The sequence below is a fragment of the Xenia sp. Carnegie-2017 genome, unplaced genomic scaffold, assembly GCF_021976095.1.
Source record: "Xenia sp. Carnegie-2017 unplaced genomic scaffold, XeniaSp_v1 HiC_scaffold_23, whole genome shotgun sequence".
Lineage (NCBI taxonomy): Eukaryota > Metazoa > Cnidaria > Anthozoa > Malacalcyonacea > Xeniidae > Xenia > Xenia sp. Carnegie-2017.
Window position 1 is genome coordinate 200,312 of NW_025813486.1, and position 22,706 is coordinate 223,017.

At 35.5% G+C, this 22,706-nt stretch overlaps 4 protein-coding genes across 10 annotated transcripts in view; 2 read left to right on the forward strand and 2 right to left on the reverse strand.

Moving 5' to 3' along the window:
- The window catches only part of LOC124448906 (cyclin-F-like), an 88,981-nt gene that overhangs the window by 9,017 nt on the left and 57,258 nt on the right, over positions 1 to 22,706 (forward strand). Inside the window, exons 13-20 of one of the 4 annotated variants that reach the window (XM_046999854.1) lie at positions 2,280 to 2,327; positions 2,836 to 2,912; positions 3,902 to 3,963; positions 4,065 to 4,152; positions 4,642 to 4,701; positions 5,153 to 5,192; positions 5,601 to 5,955; positions 5,995 to 6,445. In XM_046999854.1, coding sequence (XP_046855810.1) covers positions 2,280 to 2,327; positions 2,836 to 2,912; positions 3,902 to 3,963; positions 4,065 to 4,152; positions 4,642 to 4,701; positions 5,153 to 5,192; positions 5,601 to 5,955; positions 5,995 to 6,230 — 966 coding nt within the window. In that variant the 3' untranslated portion in view covers positions 6,231 to 6,445. Of the gene's footprint in view, positions 1 to 2,279; positions 2,328 to 2,835; positions 2,913 to 3,901; positions 3,964 to 4,064; positions 4,153 to 4,641; positions 4,702 to 5,152; positions 5,193 to 5,600; positions 6,446 to 22,706 lie in introns of those variants that run through there. The other 3 variants (XM_046999855.1, XM_046999852.1, XM_046999853.1) reach the window with 3 other exon arrangements.
- On the reverse strand, positions 6,982 to 9,258 carry LOC124448912 (synaptogyrin-2-like). Its single transcript, XM_046999867.1, has 3 exons — positions 8,929 to 9,258; positions 7,748 to 8,131; positions 6,982 to 7,441 (listed from the first exon to the last, which is right to left on the reverse strand). Exons 1-3 carry the CDS (start codon positions 8,986 to 8,988, stop codon positions 7,241 to 7,243), a joined length of 645 nt encoding a protein of 214 aa, XP_046855823.1. The 5' UTR covers positions 8,989 to 9,258; the 3' UTR covers positions 6,982 to 7,240.
- Positions 9,300 to 21,925, forward strand: LOC124448903 (alpha-protein kinase 1-like). Its single transcript, XM_046999850.1, has 9 exons — positions 9,300 to 10,713; positions 11,241 to 11,352; positions 13,649 to 13,859; positions 14,826 to 15,220; positions 16,396 to 16,828; positions 18,352 to 18,537; positions 19,356 to 19,634; positions 19,870 to 20,056; positions 21,076 to 21,925. The coding sequence occupies exons 1-9, from the start codon at positions 9,608 to 9,610 to the stop codon at positions 21,308 to 21,310; spliced, it is 3,144 nt and encodes a 1,047-aa protein (XP_046855806.1). The 5' UTR covers positions 9,300 to 9,607; the 3' UTR covers positions 21,311 to 21,925.
- The window catches only part of LOC124448908, a 75,818-nt gene continuing 75,206 nt past the window's right edge, over positions 22,095 to 22,706 (reverse strand). For all 4 annotated transcript variants that reach the window (XM_046999862.1, XM_046999860.1, XM_046999861.1 and 1 more), the window contains one exon: positions 22,095 to 22,579. In XM_046999862.1, coding sequence (XP_046855818.1) covers positions 22,182 to 22,579 — 398 coding nt within the window. In that variant the 3' untranslated portion in view covers positions 22,095 to 22,181. The remainder of the gene's footprint in view (positions 22,580 to 22,706) is intronic.

Below are 22,706 nucleotides of genomic sequence, written 5' to 3' on the forward strand. Positions count from 1 at the left end.
CAAATGGCTTGGCTTATTAAATATTATTTTTGCAAAAACTAATATTATATAAATCCCTTTTATTTTAATTAAATAAATCCCTTTTTTTGGATGAAGCCCATGGGTGCTTTCGTTGATCATGAGAGAGTTACATTGTATAAGGAGGCTCTCGTTCATCACGAGAGAGTTATGACATTGTGAAAGGTAATAAGTAAAAAACGTATAAACATGTTTAGGCTCCATGCACGTGTATACGTTTCTACTTTGAAAACGTAACGTTTTCGTTACGGATACTGGCGTAACGTCCACACGTATCCGATGCCGCGACAAATTAAGACAAATTTTGAAAACAAAAATTTCCGTTTACTGTTCATGCTTGCGATACCCTAAGATAGTTGAGCACTAGAGCGTAGCATGTTAATTAAGGGAACGAGATAATCCTTGTTTGCCATAAAGCCCGTGGATGGTTTGCTCTTGATATATGAGAAACAGTAAATGAGAGAGTTAAATCAGAAAGATATAAACCAATAAAAGTTGTATGGAATATGTTTAAGTTGTCATAAATTATAATTGTGAGAAAAAAGCCCAGTGTAAGAAGAAGTTACTTGAAACATTGCTTGGTTTATTTTATTAACATTGGTTTATTTTTTAAACAAAAAGATAAAATTGAAAAGCAAAAAACTCCATTTTTTGTCCATTGTTCCCGATACCCTCTTAAGTGTAAGGCACTAGAACGCCGCATGTTAACGTTTCGGTAGGAGATTTCGGCCCCTCCACGGTATCCTACTTGGGAGATGCCAAAGCAAGCTTCCGCCCATCAGACCCTGAGATCACCTGCGATAGGTTTTGCTCAGGTAAGCAGGGAGAGTGCGGTCGCGACCGAAGTCTAGGCCCCTAAGCCACTACATACCTAATCGCACCCAGCTTCCACTGCTAGTTGACATCTACTATACCTAGTATTGGCTTTATATATATATATACAAAAAATTCAGAGGCTTACGAAAGTTGTGGTATTAATTAAGTCGTATGATTTCTTTAATAATTTGCAACTAAGCGTGGTAATTGCCGCGAAAGTAGTGCATCTAGTTAGTGGGTCTAGTTAGTCGTTGCCTTGACTATTAACAATTAGTCAAGTGGACTGCGCATGCTCAAGCGCATGCGCAGATGATTTCTCTATTAAATTGTTACTAAGCATGCTATTTACTTCGAAATCAGTGCTAGTAGATGTAGTTGGTCGTTGCCATGACCATGAACTTGAGCAGCAGGTCAAGCTGACTGCGCATGCTCAAGCAGACTGCGCATGCGCCAATAATTTCTCTGAAAATTTGTGACAGAGCGAGCTAATTATTCCATAATCGGTTCTAGTGCATGCAGTATGTCTTTGCCATGACCATGAACTTGGAGAGTTAGTGGAGTTGACTACGCATGCTGGGATTTATTCTCAATCAATTTGTGACGTAGTGAGCTCTGAAATTGTTCTTTGACTTAAGCTTGTTTTGGAAAATGCATATGAAACTCATCAACACTTTTACGGTACTCTTAGTATCTGTGACAACGTTAGAAATGTTTTTATTTTTCTTTCTAACTTTGTATCTGCATATTGCATGTCATGTTCAACTTTCCTTTGATTTGACGGAAAATTGTTTTTAATTACTATTACACCTTTTGCCTTTATAATTAGTCTTTCTGTATTTCTAAAATAAGATGTACAATTGCCTCAAGAGCTTTCTTCTTTCTATTTTGTTGCCATTATTCTACATATACAATTCTATGTCCGACCATTTGATTGTCCGAATTTTGTAATTTAATCTCGTATTTTTGACACGTGTGTTTACCGTCGAAAAGATGGATTCTGAGCAATATTTGCATCGACCAATCCAAGAACATCAGCATTTTCCATGATGTCATCTTGGAAGTTACCGGTGCTAGATAAACGTGCATTGCCCACTCTGGAAGACTGGCGATGACTTCGTCTTACCGGCTGAGTTTCATATGCATACATCTATACTTTATGTAACTTGCGTTGTAAAGCTTACTAGTTTTATTTGTGGTTAAGGCGCTCAGGGCTGTGTGTGTAGCATTTCGTAGTTCATGTTGGGATAATATTCATGCTCAATTAACATAATCAAGGCCATTAATTGCCAGCTTAAGGATGAGATGAAAGGGATTTTGGGCAGTTTAAAAGTTTCTCCAACGAGCAATGTGCAAACTTATGCCTCGCAACATCGGTGATTGAAAAATATTTAGCTTAAAATTTGAATTTTGAGAGTTGTGGTATTTAGATTTCCTCATTTGCGTAGGTGCTGACAATTCCAAACTACGTGAGACTTTGCTGCAAACTTATGAAGGTACCGCATGTCGTTTTTAGTGTACAATTGTCTTTCTCTTTTTTACAATAGTCTTTGTCTTTTATACAATAGTCTTTCTCTTTTTTACAATAGTCTTTCTCTTTTTTACAATAGTCTTTGTCTTTTTTACAATAGTCTTTCTCTTTTTTACAATAGTCTTTGTCTTTTTTACAATAGTCTTTCTCTTTTTTACAATAGTCTTTGTCTTTTTTACAATAGTCTTTCTACATTTTACAATAGTCTTTAAGTTTTTACAAGATTCTTTCTATTTTTTACAATAGTCTTTATGTTTTTACAGTATTCTTTCTATTTTTTACAATACTATTTGTCTTTTCAACAATACCCTTTCTATTTTAAAAAAATTCCTCGTTTGACTGATACTTTCCATTCACAACACTCTGTGACGTACAAAAGTTATTTTTCTTTTAACTATCCATTCCTGCATAACTAGCACTTCAATGTTCATATTTTTTTCAAAAAAGTTACTTTAATCTGTCGTATGCTGCAGGTGGAGCACAAAGTGGAGTATTTAGCAAATTACATCGCAGATTTGTCTTTATTGCGAGTCACTGCGAGCAGGTACAAGTAAGAAAACGCTTTATTCGTTCAACTTATTGCATGATGCAATGGTCGATATTGTCAAGAAAATTTTTTTTATCTATATTGTAGCTAAAGCCGTTCAGAAAAGCGGCATAATGTCACAGTATAAATAACATACAGTAGAGCCACTCCATTGAATTTTTTCGTGCCACGCATATCTTATTGCGCATGTGATTACCATATTGGCAGCCAGTAAATTGCATTGTGTGACCAACAGGATTGACGATATGGCAAACAGCAGCCAGTAAACTAATTAGATATACAGCAGCCAGTTGCACAGTGAAGTGGCCCTTCTGTATATTCCTACACTGTGATATGTTGTAAAAATTCCGTTCTACTGCAAGATTTTTCATGTCAATAACGAATGGTCCAGTACATGCACAACGTGCTGTAGAGCTCCGTAGAAATGTTTTAAAAATGTTTTTAAAGTAAATAGATGCCTGAGTCAGTGCATCGTTTAAAGCTTGTGGAAGTTGATTGTCCAGGTTAATAAAATCCTGAGAAAAACTGTTCGGTGATGGTTGAAATTGACTGACTTAACGATCTCTCTTAGCGGTAGTCATGTGATCATTCATTGCAATCATTGTCAACTGTCCTTCGATGTTCTCTTATCTAGACGATCAACTTCAACATAATTTTTTTTTTCACTCTGCATAGGAACCAGAGCCCCTGCATTGTAACATCACTTGCTTGATGTTAGTTGTGAAAGCGTGTTGCATGCTTGCAAATGTTGATTGTTTAGGTCAGTGCCGTCTTGAGAAGGACGGTTGGTGTTAGTGTTAACATCCTCAGCGAGTCAAAGCTCTTGAAGTGTTGCTTCTGAAGATGACTATCGCTAAGGATGTCGAAATGTCAGTCAACACCAACATTCCTTCTTAGGACTCCACTAGCCTTGACGATAAACATTTACAAACATGTAAAGACCATTTAAACCATGTACTTTATTACTGCAATAACGTGCTGTTTTTGTGTAGATATTCGTGTGCACATGTTGGTTTTTGTTGTACGTTTTTAGCTCAATTGATATACTATCCTGGTAAGAGTCATGCTTATAGATATTATTTGTTGTTTACGTTTCATTTTATACATTGCACTGTGTTTTTATGTCTTGAATAACAATCTTTTTTTGTATCGTAGAGACATTTTGGTCCCCAACTTGGGAAACTTATGTTCCTTTCGAGAAAAGTACTGTTTTGGGATGTATGAGTTTCCTTATAGACTCTTGGTAGGTTTTTAACTTTGGAAGCATAGAGAGAGTAGAATAAGCTGCAATCCTTTGACTTGCATGGCAGCCACTGTCATTTAGCATTCGTGTATGTTTGTACTCTTGAAAAAACTTCATTCTCACAGCATGCGAATTGTAGCTATTGCAAATTCCAAGCATGAAGCACCTTTCTTTTACGTCTACATACGCCTTCAATTACTGCGGAATCATGCAGTTCTTTGATATACACGTTATGGTATTTTGAGGAGGTTGCCCTAAAATATTTTTTAAACAGGGAATTGTGAAAATGGCCAGTGTTTTTAATGCAATTATTTGTTGAGAGGTAGTAGTTTTTATGGTTATTGATAACAATCATAGTTATTACAGACGACTACGTAACCACTCTATCAAAAAAGAGGGATTAGATTTTAATGTCTATACTCTGAGTTTCCATATTAAATTTTTAACACTCTTTGCCTTCATTTGTCATCTTATTATGTACCATTTCAGCTTAACACAAGATTGCCCTACGGACAAACAAAATGGTCGACTGAAAGCCGTCAAAGAAAGGTTGGATAAATTGATCTTTTCGACATGATATAAAGATCGTTGTGATGCCATTTGCTACTTTATCACTAAATATTTACAAAAATGTAAAGGGATGTTCACATGAGCCCGCGGTAACCGAGATTCAGCGAGGCGTGAAATGATTTTGAGTAATTGAAAGGAGCATAAACTTCAAGCGCAAAACTTACAACCTTTTCTTAAGCGTCATAAGTCATTTTAAGTGTAATTTTCGAATCAGGCTAAATTATTTGTATTCATTGTAAAGGTTTTGTAAATTTACAAAGTCAGAGCATAGAGAAATTGCCCAAATAAGTTTTTTGTTGTAAAGCATTTAATCTTTGCCAAAATGATTTAGCGCTTCGCTGAATCCCAGCTAGCGGGCTCATGTAAACAGCCCCTAGGACTCTTTGAAGATCATTGATCATTGTTTCCATCTTCTTATTTTACCTTATAGATATGAATCGGAGAAGTTTTCCGAAGTTAGCAAATTGAAGGTGCTTGATTTTAAATGCAATTTTTCACCGTGTTTTTTACAGGGACCGCGGAAGATTGATAATCTTGATGCGCATATTCATTTAATCACAAATAATTTCAATTAAGAAATGAAAGATGTTTACCGTGTTTCGAGTTGGACCTTTGAGAACTCGAGAAGCAGATCAGTGCAAAGCAGAGACTCTTTCTCCCGAAGGTTTTTTTACTTTGCATAAATCTTTGCAAGCACGGTAAACATATTTTGTAAAGTACAACATGTATAAATGAATATTAACCTCTCAATTATCAATCTTTCGCTGCTCCTGGCTACGAATCATTGGAGGGAAGGCTGAAAGATCGTAGTGTTTTCGAAAATTTCATTTGTTTGGATGCATTAGACATTTTTGAATGTTATCTGTGATATTTTACAGTTACCGCCGAGCGAGGACCTAAAAGATTTAATTATGCGCGTTCGCTTTTTCGACGAGACTGCCGACCACATATCGGATGAGACTGCGTTGAATTTGACCAGCTGCAGTATAGCGTCAAGTGGCTACGATGGTGATGAGGAGGATATGGGTGAACTTATGGTCAGCGATGATGATCAAGTGATGGTATGGAACGATACAGAGTCAGATGAAGACGAGGATGTGTTTTCTAAAAACAAGGCTCTTAAAACTTGTAGCACTCCAGACCAATTAGGTGTAGATGATATAGAGCGTTCTACACCAAGCTTCTTAACACCCAGTTGGTTTCAAGTTGTCGTGAACCAATCAAATTTGTCAAATAATGAAACTTTACTTGTGAACCAATCAAATGTGTCAAATAATGAAACTTTATCTGTTGGACACAATAATGTTGCATCTAGTGGCGACCACGTGCCTTTTAACTCAACTTGCTCACCTTCAAATGTTCATCGGCGACCTTTGATTGATGTTAATCATAGACGACATTCATCGGGAAGTGTGGAAAGCAATGGGAAAACAAATGCACATTTCAGGCCAATTTATGCATCAAGTAGAAGAGCTGCATCCGAAAATATGGCAGTCAATTATCCTTAAATTCTATAATTATAAATTTGTACATATACTTGTATGCTGTAAACTTAGTTATGTATGTTTTTTAATTTAACAAAAAATATTCAAATTTGTAAGATAAGCCAGAAGTCATCTATTTTACCTAGATGTTCTCGCTCTTTCCAAAAAGATTGTTATACACTTGTAAAAAGACAAATTTAGGTGTTTCAATAAATTCAATAAAATTTATCTAAAAATCATTTTGGTAGAGTATTTTTCATTGCCCATAAGAAAATACCACATTTTTATAGAATCATTGGCAGCTAAATTGATAATAGTGGGTGGAGGCACAGAATAAACATCTAACAGAAGGACCACTCGGCTAAAAGGGCTAAAATCGTGGCATATTTTTTCACTACGCATGCGTGATTTCCCAGCAAGATAATTTCACAAAATCAATATGGAGTTGTATTATAGGAGAATGTTGTTTTACTTATAATTCACGTTTAAAGCAAAAGTTTGCCGAAATTTTTACAAATAATTATCATCTTGTGAAGAAGATGAGGTTCCAAGCTTTTTTAGTGCTAAGATACGATCTAGCGGAAGGTTCCGACACGAGTAGACCTTTCGTAAAGATGTATCTATTCTGTGGTGGGTTTAATATTTATAGATGCATGTAATCAATAAATAGCAATTGATTTCAAAAGGACTTAACTTGGAAAAGTGTGCATTATGAATATTCTCTTCCCTTAATTACCAAGCTAGCAATGACACAGACAATATAATGAACAATTCGTTTATCGGTTTATTCATTTATTTATTAAATGAACCCAGCACACAGATCACTTTAAATGTCGTCATTTGAATGTATATTATGAAGGAACAGTAAATTCAACTATTTCCAATGATTACTTTAATTTAAACACTTTCAACCCTTAAAAGTGAAAGACTTATGGCGAGCTTTGACCGTACACTTCATACAAATGTGTATGTTTTTTAGAGAAATACTAATGTTAAATAAAGTCGATTGCAATAGTTGTGGCAGAGGTTACAAATCAGTAAGTGGGTGGTCTATATTCCCCAGATTGATCACCAGATTGTTCAAATGGTTTCCCTTGATAATTATCGTCATCGTTGGGTTGATCTGGGAATGAAGAGTATGGTGAATTTTCATATGGTTGTCGACTGTGTCCTCCAAACTCAAAGTTGTTGCCACCATCGTGAACTCTTCTGAATGCCAAAAATGTTTGAAAACCCTGAAATTATAGTGTTACATCTGTATTTATTGTTATCACTATGAAAATAAACTTTGCTAAAGTTGTTGATTCAAGAAAACGCGAAGATACTGTAAATGATACACACGTTCCATCCCTAAGCTCCAACAAGTATTGCATGTCACCATCAATAGAAAGTAATACTTGTTGATACGTATAGAATGAAAATATTTACCATTTACGGATGGTCTATTTCTTGGTGTTTCATTAAAGTATTCGTTGCCAGTCATAAATTGGTTAAAAATAGAATAATATAATTATACACTATTAATATTAGGTCATGCTTACCCAAGATAAAATTGAGAAAAAGCTAAAAGCAATCGCTGCCTGAGCATTATTTTTCACATGTGATGGGAACTCGCCCTTGTCATTTTGCTTTCTCCACTTGTCAGTAAGATAACAAAAGCCTACAAACCACAGGAACGCCCAGAGACCAGAAAAGAGCAAGTCTCCCAAGTAAATGTACTTCTTTACTTCCATGTTTGTAATAGCATCCATGAAATAATCAAGTGCAAGGAATATTAGACAGGCAATGAATGCAATAACACCAATTGCTATTCCATAATTACAAGCACTACTGTCGCCGTCGTACACACATTCCTTATCACTATACCAAAACAATTTTGCCTTTCCTTTGTCAGAAATGCAGCCAAACACAATAATAGCAAAGAGCTAGAAAATTATTAAATATTTGTGAGATAAATTGACAAAATCATATGGCACTTGAATGCTTTTCCAATGTCCAATAGTCCAAGACCATGGCCATACCAGCTACTTTTAACAGACTGAAAAGACCAGACACCAAACATCATGTCGTCCATAATGGAGACAGGGAGAGACTACATCGTCTTAGCCTTGTCTGCCAATAGTCAGGGGGGTTGCTATTGCCCCCTACCTGCCCTGGTATGCCCATGTCTGATGTCTATGACTAGGGGTAGGGGAATAGTTAAATCATAATGACTAAAAAGTAAACGCACTTAACAGTCAAGCACATGTCTTTGGTTGTTAATTGTTGGTCAGACTCTGAGAGTCATCCGCGACACCATGGAAGGTGTATCATTTATCTAGCACTTAAATCCTAACAATAACACTTCCCTTCCCAGCTGCAAACAGAAAATAAATTTGAAGTAAAAAATTATTGTTCCTCGTTAATGAAAAGCCGATGTACTAAAACGAAAGTGGAAAACTATTCGACCAGAGATGCTTAAGCATATTTGCATTATTCGGAAATATTTTCTAATTAACGAAGAAATTTGGGCCACAAACTTTGCTTTCTGGTAACATCAGAACAACTGTTGCATCTTGTTAACCACTGTTCAACTTCTATACATCGTTTTCTGAATCCAGGCATCAAAAGAAGAGCGCGAACATCAAAGTCCAAAAATAATATTTGAACAAACATGGCTTTTGCCTTTTGGTCTTGGGCGAACATATTTCTACGTCAACATAAAAAATCTCAACATACTTACTATAGAAACAAGACGACATATAACATGTGGCTGCTTTAATACTTGGATAGGATCTGCCATAACGAAAAAAGTTGAAGATATAAACGGCTAGCTGAGTGCCTGCTTTCGTAGTACAGTTGACACGATGCTCAAAATAATTTGCGATTCAAATTTTTAACCTTGCCCGAAGAAAAATTTGAATTAAGTCATGCGTTACTGGCGCAACAGCGAATAAAACTTTCCTAGCTACGGAACGTAATTCTTTTTTGATGTGCAAAGTTATCGAGAAACACGCTTCTTTCTTTCTGTATAAGCCAGATTCTTCCAAAGTGCACGCTGCTAAATGACATAAGCATGTGATTATCTTTTTAATGTTTAACTGACATTTTATGTGATATGTCCATAGATTTGACGTATTTTAGTCATGTGCTTTTTGGAAAAGCTCTTGAAAATTGAGTAGGGACTAGTGGGTGATTCTTGGTAATTTGACAAAGAAGCATTCCGAAGATTGAACTAAATACTAGTATCGCTTGTGTTGGTTTTCCTCCAAAACTCAGTTGTCTTGCCTTCTGAAGGTGACTTTTACTTTTCGTATGATATGATTTTTGAATTTCGAAAGTTGATTGCAACGACTGAAGTTTATATAATTACGAAAAGTGTTGTTGCAGAGCACTATATTGTCCATTGACCAAGATCAAGCATGAATAATTGGGCTTTAAAAGAACTTTCAGTGGGTAAGTTTGGGCAAGAAATTATTTCTCAAGCAAGTGAACTTTCTACCAACATATCCACTGATGAGATTTGCAGTCTGATTCAGGAAGATCAAAGTAAACATCGACTCATTTACGTTGTTGGCAATCCTGGATCAGGTAGAACAACATATTGCCAGGCAATTATAAAAAGCTTGATAGAAGGTTGCTATATCAAGGAATCTGAAGCAGTTTTCATAAAAATTGACAAGCATGACAATGTCGATTGTGTTATAAACTGTGCAATACAATTGGCAAGATCGAAAAAGAATTTCAATGATGTCATCATCCGTCTTGCTTCTCAAAGATTTTCTCTTGAGGAAAAAAGGCATGCAATAATTCTAGTTTTTAGCAGTTTTAAATTGGTTTGTTTTGATGATCTTTTCAATGCTGAAAACCCAGAGATGTTTGACTTCTTACAGTCTGTAATAAAAGAACTGGAAACTACTGTTCTTTCTGTGATTTCCAGAAGTCAAAGGACTCCAGAATCAGGTACCAAAGTAATGGTTAATGGTATTAATGTTGACAAGATTACTTATCAAAAACAGTGGCAAGATATCATGTTTCAAAGTTACTTTGTGAAAGAGAAAATATTAAATCCAAAAGCTTCTAAAATGTTGGTTAAGGCATCAAAAATCCTGAACATCAAGGAAAATGAATGTATGATGGGCATCAGAAGTAAAACTTCTGTTGCAGATACATTACATGTACTCTGGGAATATTTAAGTATTTCTGAGAAATTGATTATGATACAACTGAAAGATCTTCGAAGGTCTCTACCGCTGAAAGACACTTCCTTTCTTACTAGACTCAACGAACTTGGTTTAGTGGAACTTTCTAGATCTGAAATTGATGGAAAATATTTTGAAGAAGTTGCTTTGTTAAGTCCTTCTATTAATGAATTTGTCAACACAAGAAACATGGAAGACACAAACATGTTAAAGATTGATCAAAAATTTGACGTCTTCACGTGCTGGATGAAGCTACTATCTGATGAGTTGGTGAGTCTCTTGGAAGATGCGAAAAGCAATTCATGGCCCTTTGTTCCAGAAAAGTGGTAAGTTGTTGAAAGAATTGCAAGAAAATCAGCTGTGTTTGTTGTCAAAGGCAAATTTCTCTCTTATTTGACCTAATAAAGTAAATGGTTTGAACCCGAGAGTATCGTTACATGTTTGTAAATGTAGATCGTCCAGGTTGGTATAGTCCTGAGAAGGACTGTTTTTGTTGTTGTGGACTGACGTTTCAACAACCTTAACGGTAGTCATCTTCAGAGTCAAAATGGCTCTGACTCTGAAGATACCTTTTGACTGTGAAAATGACTACTGCTAAGGTTGTCGAGACATCAGTCAACAACAACAAAAATGGTCCTTTTTAGGACTATATTAACTTGGACGATCTACATTTATTTGACCTAATTATTCGTCTTTTTGTGTGACATGTTTATACATTTTGATTGTCTAGGTTAATGCAATCCTGCAAAGGATTGTAAAGAAACAATTTTTAGATAGGGTTTTGTGAACTGTTCGGAAAAATCACCAATATCATATAAGGTCATTAGTAAACATGAATTTCTGTTTAATTCAGGCAATATGTGGACAAATTTAATGCAAGCAAAGAGAAAAGTTTGAATGTAAAAGATTTGATTACCAAGAAATCAGACAATTTTCCACATTTGACTAATTTTGATATTTTACAGGTAAGATTTTAAATGCTCTTGGTTTTGACTTAGAAGGGGTGGTGATGGGAACTGTTTGGTCACTTGTGTGTCTAATGCTCCTGGTCTTGACCTGGAAGGGGTAGTGATGGGGCCTTTTGGGTGAGTTGTGTGTCTAATGATCCTTGTCTTGACCTGGAAGGGGTAGTGATGGGGCCTTTTGCGTCACTTGTGAGTCCAATGCTCCAGGCTTGGGTGTAGCAGTGTGCAAGCAGTAACAAAGCCAGCTCATTTCTACATATGCCATACAATTTTATTACCTTCATTCATGGGAGACAATAAATTAAATTACTTTTCTAAAGAATTTAACAATAATCAATTGATTGATTTTGTTTGGGTCAAATATTATTAAATTACTTTTCTAAAGAATTTAACAATAATCAATTGATTGATTTTGATTTTAATTATTACATGGCAAGAGTCACTTCCGGATAAATGGCGCGCTTTGATTGGCTCAGAAACATTTTTGCCGGTCCATTATTTTCTCGTGATCGACACGGTCCAAAACGCGTAATTTTACAAAACGCGTAATTTTCAAATGTAAACAAACTTCATAAAGCGAACAATAAAACGCAAAAAAACCGAAACAAAAAACCATTTGCGAATGTGATTCGAAGGAAAAACACTTGGAAAACAGTTAAACTGAAACCTAAACTTACAAATTTGAAACGGGTTTATTTTTTATGAACGAAAACTAGAAAAGCGAAAGCCAATCCGTAAAAAACAGCAAGGACGAGAAAGAAAGCAAGCTTCGTTTCAGGTCAAATAATGCCATATAATAATCCTTTTAATAACCTCGCTTTCTCGGTCTTTACTGAGAAATATCGGACCTCTGTCTTTTTGTACAAACTTTGCCCTACGGGCTCGGTCTGTATAAAAGACCTCGGTCCGATATTTTTCCGTCAAGACCTCGCGCTCGGTTATTAACGGCTTAATACTGGTAATTCAAATTTTCCTTACCAAATGTGAAAATGAGAAGCGATCAAGTAGATTTATGTTTATTTATTTACTGCATGGGAGGTCATCTGAAAAACTAAAATCAGACCAAACTAAACAGTGAATGACATTTTTTTGCCAATTGCTGCAGCTTTATTGAATTTATCAGTTTGTAGCAACAATCAAAAGTTTGCTTGCTCATTTTGATTTGAAAACTTGAAATGCATTTAAAGTATATGTTTTTAGAATTAAGAGGTGGCTTATGAAATATTCATGAAATAAAACGAGACCAACAAATGCTTTGCATGAGAATTGAGTTATGAGATCACAGACCTTAATCAAATAGACACTCCAACCCAATCCCCTTCTCACTGCTGCACATCCAATCAGATCGCTGGAAAATCTAGGGTCACTCATGTGTTTCTCCATTCAGCATTATTCTAGCCAGTTGATTAAGTTTTGTGTTTCTCCCTTGTTTCCAACCACGCAGAGAACATGACGTCATTAATTGCTGAGTAGTGAATGGAGAATATTTCAAGCATTTCGATCATTTCAGTGTTTGGGAAAAAGTTAAAATCAGGTTAAAATGCCTAATCAACTGGCTGGAATAATGGCGGCCGATATCGCGCGTCAAGGCATGCGCGAGGACAAAAACATCAAAGGTTCAGACATGTGTTACCTTTCTGTATATTCCTTATTTTGTCGTACTGGTAGTCAATAAATTTTATGAAATAAAAACAATGATTGAGTACTCGCATTTTGCATTAGCCTGTGCAAACCAAACTGAGCTCTACCATATTTTAAATCAATCAATCAAAGAGAATTTGCAAATCGATCATGAATGCATGTTAGAGAAAAATTTAAAACGTTTGTTTTGAATTTGTGTGTTTGGCATTACTGTTATTTTATAAAAAAAGTAAAAGATGTTTTTCGTGTTCGCACTGGCTTATGCAAACCTCAGAGATGTTTGTGAGAACTCTCGAGCATGTGCAACCCTCGACCTTCGGTCTTGGGCTTGCAATGATCTACTCTCGAGTTCTCCCAAAGGTCTCCTCGGTTTGCATAAGCCTGTGCAAACTTGGTTTCATAAACATCTTTTTTTGTAAATATCGAGACACAAAAATACGCTTAATAGACTGACCAACACCAACTGTACACTGATAAACCAAGTCGCAGCTTCTGCATTCATTCTTAAATAAATGCACATGGGTTCTTGGTTGAATAGATTGTAAAAAATAAACTGTGCTCGCATTCTTCCATATCAATTCTAAATAATCTGCGCGTCAATAAACATTTCAATGTTCAAAAGAAAATACGGATGATGTCATGTTTATGTTATAAGGAAATTCTCCACCATTCTGTACAAAGAAAAGAGTACGAAAATATGGCAGCCATTCTGTTTCTTATCGACCGATACATCTATTGGCAGGGAGGTTCTCAAACTCTTCTTGATATGGTTGATTTTATTATGAAAGAAAAACCTGAAATACCTATTGCCCCACAGCTTCGTATCAGAAAGGCACGTGTTTTAAGAACTTCTGGAGACTTACAAGGTCGGTGTAGTAATTTGTCAGTGTCTGGCATGTATGGTGAAAACTATTTCTTTACGCTTTACAAATTCAGCAACTTTAGATTTTTCTTGTTTTTTTGTTGCTCATTCATCACTACCTACACTGACACACGTTATCTTATTTCTTAAATATTTTAGATAGTATAAAGACTGTTTTTGTTCTCTGTTCATTCATCACTACCTACACTGACACACGTTATCTTATTTCTTATATATTTAGTTAATGTAAAGACTGTTCTCGTACTCTGTTGTTCATTCATCACTACATACACTGACACACGTTATCTTATTTCTTATATATTTTAGATAGTGTAAAGACTGTTCTCGTTCTCTGTTGTTCATTCATCACTACCTACACTGACATACGTTATCTTATTTCTTATATATTTTAGATAGTGTAAAGACTGTTCTTTTTCTCTGTTCATTCATCACTACCTACACTGAGAAACGTTATTTTATTTCTTACATATTTTAGTTAGTGTAAAGACTGTTCTTGTTCTCTGTTCATTCATCACTACCTACGCTGACAAACGTTATCTTATTTCTTATATATTTTAGTTAGTGTAAAGACTGTTCTCGTTCTCTGTTGTTCATTCATCACTACCTACACTGACAAACGTTATTTTATTTCTTACATATTTTAGTTAGTGTAAAGACTGTTCTTGTTCTCTGTTCATTCATCACTACCTACGCTGACAAACGTTATCTTATTTCTTATATATTTTAGTTAGTGTAAAGACTGTTCTTGTTCTCTGTTGTTCATTCATCACTACCTACACTGACACACGTTATCTTATTTCTTATATTATATAATAAGTTATATATGTATTAGATAGTGTAGAGACTGTTCTTGTTCACTATTTTTCATTCATAAATATGTTTACACGAGTGATTTGTTGAGAACTTCCTGCTTTGCCTTACATTACCATGTACTATAATACAATCACAGGCGCTGGAAGAATCCTTGACGCATTGTTGAACGAGAAACAAAATGTTGGAATGTGGAAATACAAAGAAAAACACGATCATGACCTCATACGGGGTGTTTGCGTTCAAATCAAAGGTGAGATCCAGTCCACTCTCGGTCAGTGGTACAACTCGGCAGTGCTCCTTCTCGATTCTGTTTACGTGCTTAAAAACCTTCCTAAAGTCGACAAGAAAGGTCTTTCTTGTAGTTTGGGTTTGTTGGTCAACACATTTCAACAGATCCCCATTGATGATTTCAATCTAATCTCACAGAAATATGATTTGAAAGAAAAACATCCCTATATGCAGGCTTATAAGTTTGCCATCGAGGCTGCAGATCTGGCGAAATATACACCATTATTCTTTGCTCGACACAAGGTATACACATAGTAAGTTAGTGAGTTGTATTTTAAAAGTTTTTTGAATGTTATGGTTTAATTTATGAGGAAAGCTCATGTAAACAATAGAAAAATTTTGAAAGTATATTATCCCGTTTTCAGTCCATGCTTCCTTTTACACCGAGATAATTGAGCACTAGAGCATCGCATGTTGAAATTTCGGTGGGAAATTCGGTTTATGCTGCGCTATGTCATTAGCAAGCTTGAGTTCATCGGTACACTTAGGTGGTGCGCTGGGAGAGTGCCGACGTCTGGACCTCCAAGCCACTGCAACTGTGACACTCAGCCTCCGGTGCTATTTGCATATACTATGTACAGTAGAACCTGTATTAAGCGGTCAACCTTAGGGATTTCTCGTGTGACCGTTTAATACGGGTTGACCGCTTAATATAGGTTTTCAGGAAAATCGCCAGACGGGCTACGTGTAATCAAATAACAACACGATGCAAAGCAATTTTTTTCTTAGTTTCATCTGGAAATTTAAAATAGTATACATAATAATGTCACGGCTCAAACTGCTGAAAAATAATCAATGGCAAGCGTGTCAACAGAGAAAGTGGTTATAACTTATAAATTCCGTGCGTATATATATCCCTTTCTTGGAGATATGTTTTCATGTCAATGGCTGAAGGGACATAAGAAAAGTTTAAATTACTGTTGTAATTCGTCCACAAAAACAGAAAATACTGTTGGCTCTTTTGAGTCATTACGGAAGATAAATACATAAATACATACATGTCCTTATATTGAACAATATGAAGACATGTATACAATATAAGTGACATGTTCCAGAAAAAATGTTGAATTATATATTCTATTATGGGGTGTATTTACTTAACCTGGTCGGTATATACAGTCTCAAAACAATGAAAAATTAAGTTTGGGACATTGGAAAAGGTGACCGCGTCCGCTTAATAGAGGTGACCGTTTAATAAAGGTCACTTTAATGGTATTTATACTATGAAATTTTCGGGATTTTGCCATATGACCGCTTAACACAGGGTGACCGCTTAATACGGTGTCCCTTAATACAGGTTCTACTGTATTGTAAGGGAGCTATTTATTCCAAAAACAGTTCAAGTAGATGATTTAGATCCAATCTACGTTATCAACTGCACAACGCTCTAAAGTTCTAAACCTTTTCACTTTTTGTAGCGTCGGGCAGGAGAAATGCTATTTGAGTACTGGAAATCAAAAACAGAAGAGAATAAGTGTCATTATCTTGAAAGCGCTCTGGTCGAACTGAAGGAAAGCTTGGCCGCTCACAAAAACTTGGATTCTCTAAAAAGCAGAGAACAGTATTATGAATTTATCAATGCTTTGTACAAAGCAAGTTGTGTATTACAATACAGCCAAACGAATCAAAGGATTATGTCATATTTGTTAAAGTCCTGTTCCATGACCTTGTTCCTTCATTATTGTCTTAATCCAACCACTATCACTCACAATGAATACAGTAAAAAGAAGATCAACGCGGCATTAACGATTCTTGAACTTCCTTCCTATGTTGAAATGGATCGTTTTACATACGGCACAACGGAACCGCTTTACTTGAGACGAAAAGAACTACGACTTCATGATAGCTGTGGTATTTATTTTATCGCTGTTTTTTTGTGTTGTTATAAACAAATCCTTTACTTAAGCCCTTAATAACCGAGCTCGAGGTCTTTACGGAGAAATATCGGACCGAAGTTTTTTTGTACAGGCCGATATTTCTCAGTAAAGACCGAGAAAGCGAGGTTATTAAAAGGATGATTATATGGCGTTATTTGACCTGAAATGAAGCTTGCTTTCTTTCTCGTCTTTGTTATTCTGTACGGGTTGCCTTTCATTTTTCTAGTTTTCGTCAGTAAAAAATAAATCGTTTCAAATTTTATCGTCTGGATAGTTAAACTGCTTTCCAAGTGTTTTTCCTTCGACTCACATTCGTAAATGGTTTTTGTTTCGTTTTTTTTTTGCGTTTTGCTGTTTGCTTTACGAAGTTTGTTTACATTTGACTGTAAAATTACGCGTTTTTGAACCGTGGTCGATTACGGGAAAATAATGGACCGGTAAAAATGTTTATGAGCCTTTTGGCCGGAAGTGACGCTTGCCATATAATAATATAGGTTAATTTAAGTTATAATATATAAAGTGAAAATGCATGGTTTGAACCCAGGAGTATCGTTGCATGTTTAGTGCAGTCCAGAAAAGAACTGTTGGTGTTAATGTTGACTGCTTATAATATGGCCAACCTGACATATTCTCTTCACGAGGATAACCACAACTTAGAATGTCCAAACGTCAGTCAACAACAACACCGACAGTGCTCAGGACTTCGCTATCCTGGACAATCTACGTGCTTCTACAAACATGTGAGACAGTAACGTAAAATCGTGTTTTACTTTCACATGATCTTAAAACGTACGGAGTTATCCGACATTTATTTAAAGCAAATATTTAGTAGAAACATGTTGACATTGAAGAGGTTTGTCGTTCGTCTCACATGTTTGATTTAAGAATTAAAAAATGTTTATAGTTTGCACATGCTTATGCATACCAAGGAGGCCTTTGGTCAAGGGTTGCATCTGCTCGAGAGTTCTCACAAACGTCTCCGAAGTTTGCATAAGCCAGTGCAAACACGAAAAACATCTTTTATTTCTTTTATAAAATAGTAATGTGAAACAGACAAATTTAAAACACAAGTTTTAATTTTTCCTTCTACATGTATTTGTGATTGATATGAAATTCTTTTGATTGATTGATTTTGATTGGTTGAGCTCAGATTGGTAGCTACAGGCTAAATGCAGACACGGCTATAGACCAATCTGTGGAACCGTTCTATTGTGTTATTTTGTAAAACATAATACTTAATTTGGTAATAATTATAATACTTAATTTGGTAATAATTATAATACTTAATTTGGTAATAATTATAATACTTAATTTGGTAATAATTATAATACTTAATTTGGTAATAATTATAATACTTAATTTGGTAATAATTATAATACTTAATTTGGTAATAATTATAATACTCTATGTGAAATTTAGTTTGAAATCGATGATGTTTCAAGACATGAGAGTTTCAGCACCAGAAACCAAAAAAATTAATTGAATGTTTCCTTTTAGAAAAAGCTCCAATGGTTGATCGAATTTCGGAGACAGCAGAAACAATCAATACTCAATCTTCTGCTAAAATGGTTGATAGAATTTCCGAGACTACAGAAACTTTAACCATCGATACTCAATCTCCTGCTGTCACGCCAACTTTTTACCGAAGTGACTCCGATGACGAAGGGGATAACGATGTACATGGTGAGTGTCTTCAGTACATTGCTTGGTAAAACTTAATTGTGTACCAAAACAGATGACCTCATCTTTTGACCGCTTCTGCTTCTTTGCAATTCCCTGTTATTGATTACTGCCCTTATTCCAGCGCGCGTGCTCAAACTGAAAATTGTTAACTCTGAAGTACGCCATGTTTTTGCTTCGCCTTTCTTCTTTCCTGATATCACGAATGGCGTATGTATGAAGTTGGAAAATATTTTGATATATTTTATTTCCACATGCGTACGTGGTTCCAAGCCATCAACTTGTATCACCTTTGCAATTTGTATCTTGCTAAAGGCTGATTTCCATTCAATGCAAATTGTCGCGCGATCGACTTTTTCCGAGCACTTTTTTTCCATTGTAAGCTCTCGACCGGAACAGTTTTACACTGCTAGACACAATTCAAAAGAACTTGATCGCGATCACGTGATCACGTGACAATTTGCACTGAATGGAAATCAGCCTTGAGACACTTCACATTAAAGAAATTGAATCGTAATTAAATTGATTTAATTGTTTCTTTCCCACCGTTGCCATGTGGCAACCAGCAATCACGAAACGAGTTTAAACTCATCAGACAAAAAACATGTAATAAAGTGAATGGTTTGAACCCGGGAGTATCTTTAAATGTTTGTTGATGTAGATCGTACAAGTTACTAACCTGGACGATCTACATCCACAAACATGTAAAATACATGCATCTGAGAGACGGGGTCGACCTTAAAATCCCCTACGGCTTGTCAAGGTATATGTTTGTGCGATGCCTTTTCGGTAGAACTGACAATATCTTGTTTTCCCTTTAGAATGTGAAATAAGGTCGTATGACGCAATTCGAGCTCGCTGGCGAACTCACAGGACTCTTGTGTACATCGGGGAACCTCTGAGTCTCTCCAAAGAGAAGGAAGGAGCTTTAAGGGATCCCTACATGGTAGAATACCTTAGTCAGGATGAGCCTATGGGAAAGTATCTTGGAAAACAATACAAGAAGTCACGTGCTGTTGAGCAATACCTGGAGGATGTCACGTGTCAGATGACTGCCCGTTACTACGTAGGAATGTTTAATGAAGAATTGTACAAGAAAGGTTAATGAATGATTTCAAGCACGGTATTTGAAACAAACACAAAAATATCACGCGGAATGAGTTTAATATACATAGTTACTGGAAGTCAGACAACCGTCTTTATTCAATAAAATTTCACTACTTCTAATATACTTGAAATATGATGATAAGTAGATAGCTTTCTCGATGAAAAAACTGTCTTTCAACTTGCTCATGGATTCTACCATCCTTTTTACAAATTGCTATCCATTTTCAGGAATTGAAGTCAGTCCAATCCAATTCTTACCAGTTGTAATGCTTCAACTCTTCAAACGTGATGGCCAACCGACTTCTATGATTTACAATGTTGAACCATACATGCAAGGAAACTTTACCAGATTAACCAACAACTGGGACTTTGTCAATACAAATGGTGTTGGTTGTAAATTGGTGCTGGCATTCAGGTTTGTTGAAGATAAATCTAACGATTTTTCCCACAAGTTTCATTTTTGACTAAACCTATATTTTGACTTAACCTATTTATTGAACAAACCTATTTATTGAACAAACCTACTTTTTGACTAAACTATTTTTTGACCAAATCTATTTTTGAATTAAACTTGGTGTATTTATCCATCAGATGTCTTCCATTGCTCCTGTTTTTCTACCAAAGTATTTTGTAGAACACTGAGAATTGTGGTGCCAGTATTTTTTGATAGCCTACTATTTCCTACGTGTTTCTTGTATGTTTGTAGATGTAGATCGTCCAGGTTGGTATAGTCCTGAGGACTATTTTTGTTGTTGTTGACTGACGTTTCGACAACCTTAGCGGTAGTCATCTTCAGAGTCAACCCGCTAAGGTTGTCGAAACGTCAGTCAACAACAACAAAAACAGTCCTTCTCAGGACTATATCAACCTGTACAATCTACATTTACAAACATGTAACAATACTCCCGGGCTCAAATCATTTACTTTAGTATTACTTGTATGTCGTATTCACTACAGGCAGTGGTGAAGCGACGTCATCATTTAATTTGCACCAAAACATTTTTATGCTTTTGTCTTCTCTCTTGGTGGCAATTTCATCTAGAAATCTTTAAATGTAAAAAATTTAACGCCCACCATTACTCTGGCCAGTAAAGCGTAGAATGTTTACTACGAAAATAAACGAAGTGGGAGACGTAAAGTGGGTTAAAATGTAGAATTTGAGACTCGAGTTGCCCATCTATGTATTCTCTATTCTATGTCAAAACAAAGAAAATGGCAGTCTGCTGTACAGCGTGAACCTCTCTACAAATTATTTTTATTTATTGTACGTATATAATATCAAAATTACAATTAGAAAAATAGTACAAGGGAGGTAATAGTTGAATACGAAAAATTAGCATGAAGCGCAAAGAATCCTAACAAAGACTATAAAACGTATAGAACAATATTGAGTCGCGTTATAAAGACATGAACATCCATTTTATTCCGTTTCAGCCATTTTACCTACGAGAAATCGGGTGGTGAATTACTCATCACTGATCATCAAGGATGGACAACTGATGATCATCGATCCACAACATTCCTAACCGATCCACAGATACACAGTCGCAATAAAATGTTATATGGCACAGGTAACAAGGGAATGGAAGGGATGAAAACGTTTTGGAATGTGATGCATGTTGAATGTAATGAGATATGCAAAAAGTTATGTCTGACAAGACCGTCATGAATAATTGTATGGAGCTTCCTCAGTTTAGCGGACAGCTCTTGCACTTTCCGAATATTCAGCGCGGGAAATTACTACTATCGTAGTGAAACTAGCGCTGGAGCAAATACCTTTCGATATTAAATCCACCTTCTAAAAATAGTAGAAAGTAATACCTGTCCCAAATTTCGATATTGTTGAAGTAGGTCGAGTCGACACAAAGTGGTCGTTTTAATTTTCGTTTTTATTCGTGCATTTGTGACGTGCCAATTGTAGCTATATTGACGCACATTGCACTATTTTGCTACCTGTAATAGAAATGTGACTTTCCAAGACTGTCATCGCTATGTTTTGTTGAGTGATTTTAATATGAAAATGGAGATTGCATCATAGGACATTTAAATTTGAAATTTAAGATGATTTAGTTATTGTTTGTAAAATTTGAAAATTGTTTCTAATTCCACGATTATTGAGTTATATTTTCGTAATTATAAAAATTGTTCTAATTTTACGATTATTTAATTGATTTTTATAAATTTTATCTAAATTACTTATTTATTATTTGCTCTATTTTTTTTATTTGCTCTTTGCTATACAATACACAAAATTCAACATAATAAATGAAATCATGTAAAAAAACTGCACATTTGTTTTCTTAAATAGAGTAAAGGATGCACTTTTTTCGTCGCGCCTTGTTCGCTTGTTAAAGTAAAAATCTTAAACACGAAAGCTGAAACCACTATTAGTTCGTAGAATATGCAATCGACTATTGTTTTTTTTCTGATAAATAGTATTTCACCAGCCCCCGTAAAAATGCTTCAAATCTAGAATTAGAGATTTTAGAATAAAATTACAAAATCCATTAAATACAAAATTTTATACCCATTATTTAAAATCAGTTGTGGCCATTTCTTTCGCCGCGGCTTTGCACGGCGATGTTACAATATTTTTCGGCCAGGTCTCTGCGTTCAACCGTTAAATGTTTCAAAGCTGAACCCAAATTTTCAAGTGTTGCTTCATGTGGTTTCAAGTAAACCCAAGTCTTCATCATTTGATAGCTTTTTTCAGCAATTTTTCTGTAGTCATTGTCTATTATTATAACTAGCCAATCAAACAATCCCAGTACTCGACCAAGTTCTTTCCATTCGCCAACAACCTCAAGAGCAATGTATTGTAAATTGGCCAAATCGATATAACCTTCCTTTCCTTCATAGGGTTTGAAAGCATTCTGAACCATTTCAAATGATATTTCCATGTTAATTGGTTCTTCCCTTGGAGTTTCCCTTGTGTGATCTAAAAATGTTTGATTTAGAAATTGCTGTTTCAGACAGTAACATATACTGTAGGTGAATTAATCAGTTCTCTAGAGCAAGGCTCAAAAAAAAAAGAAAAAATATGAGCTGACATTAAAATTTTGTCT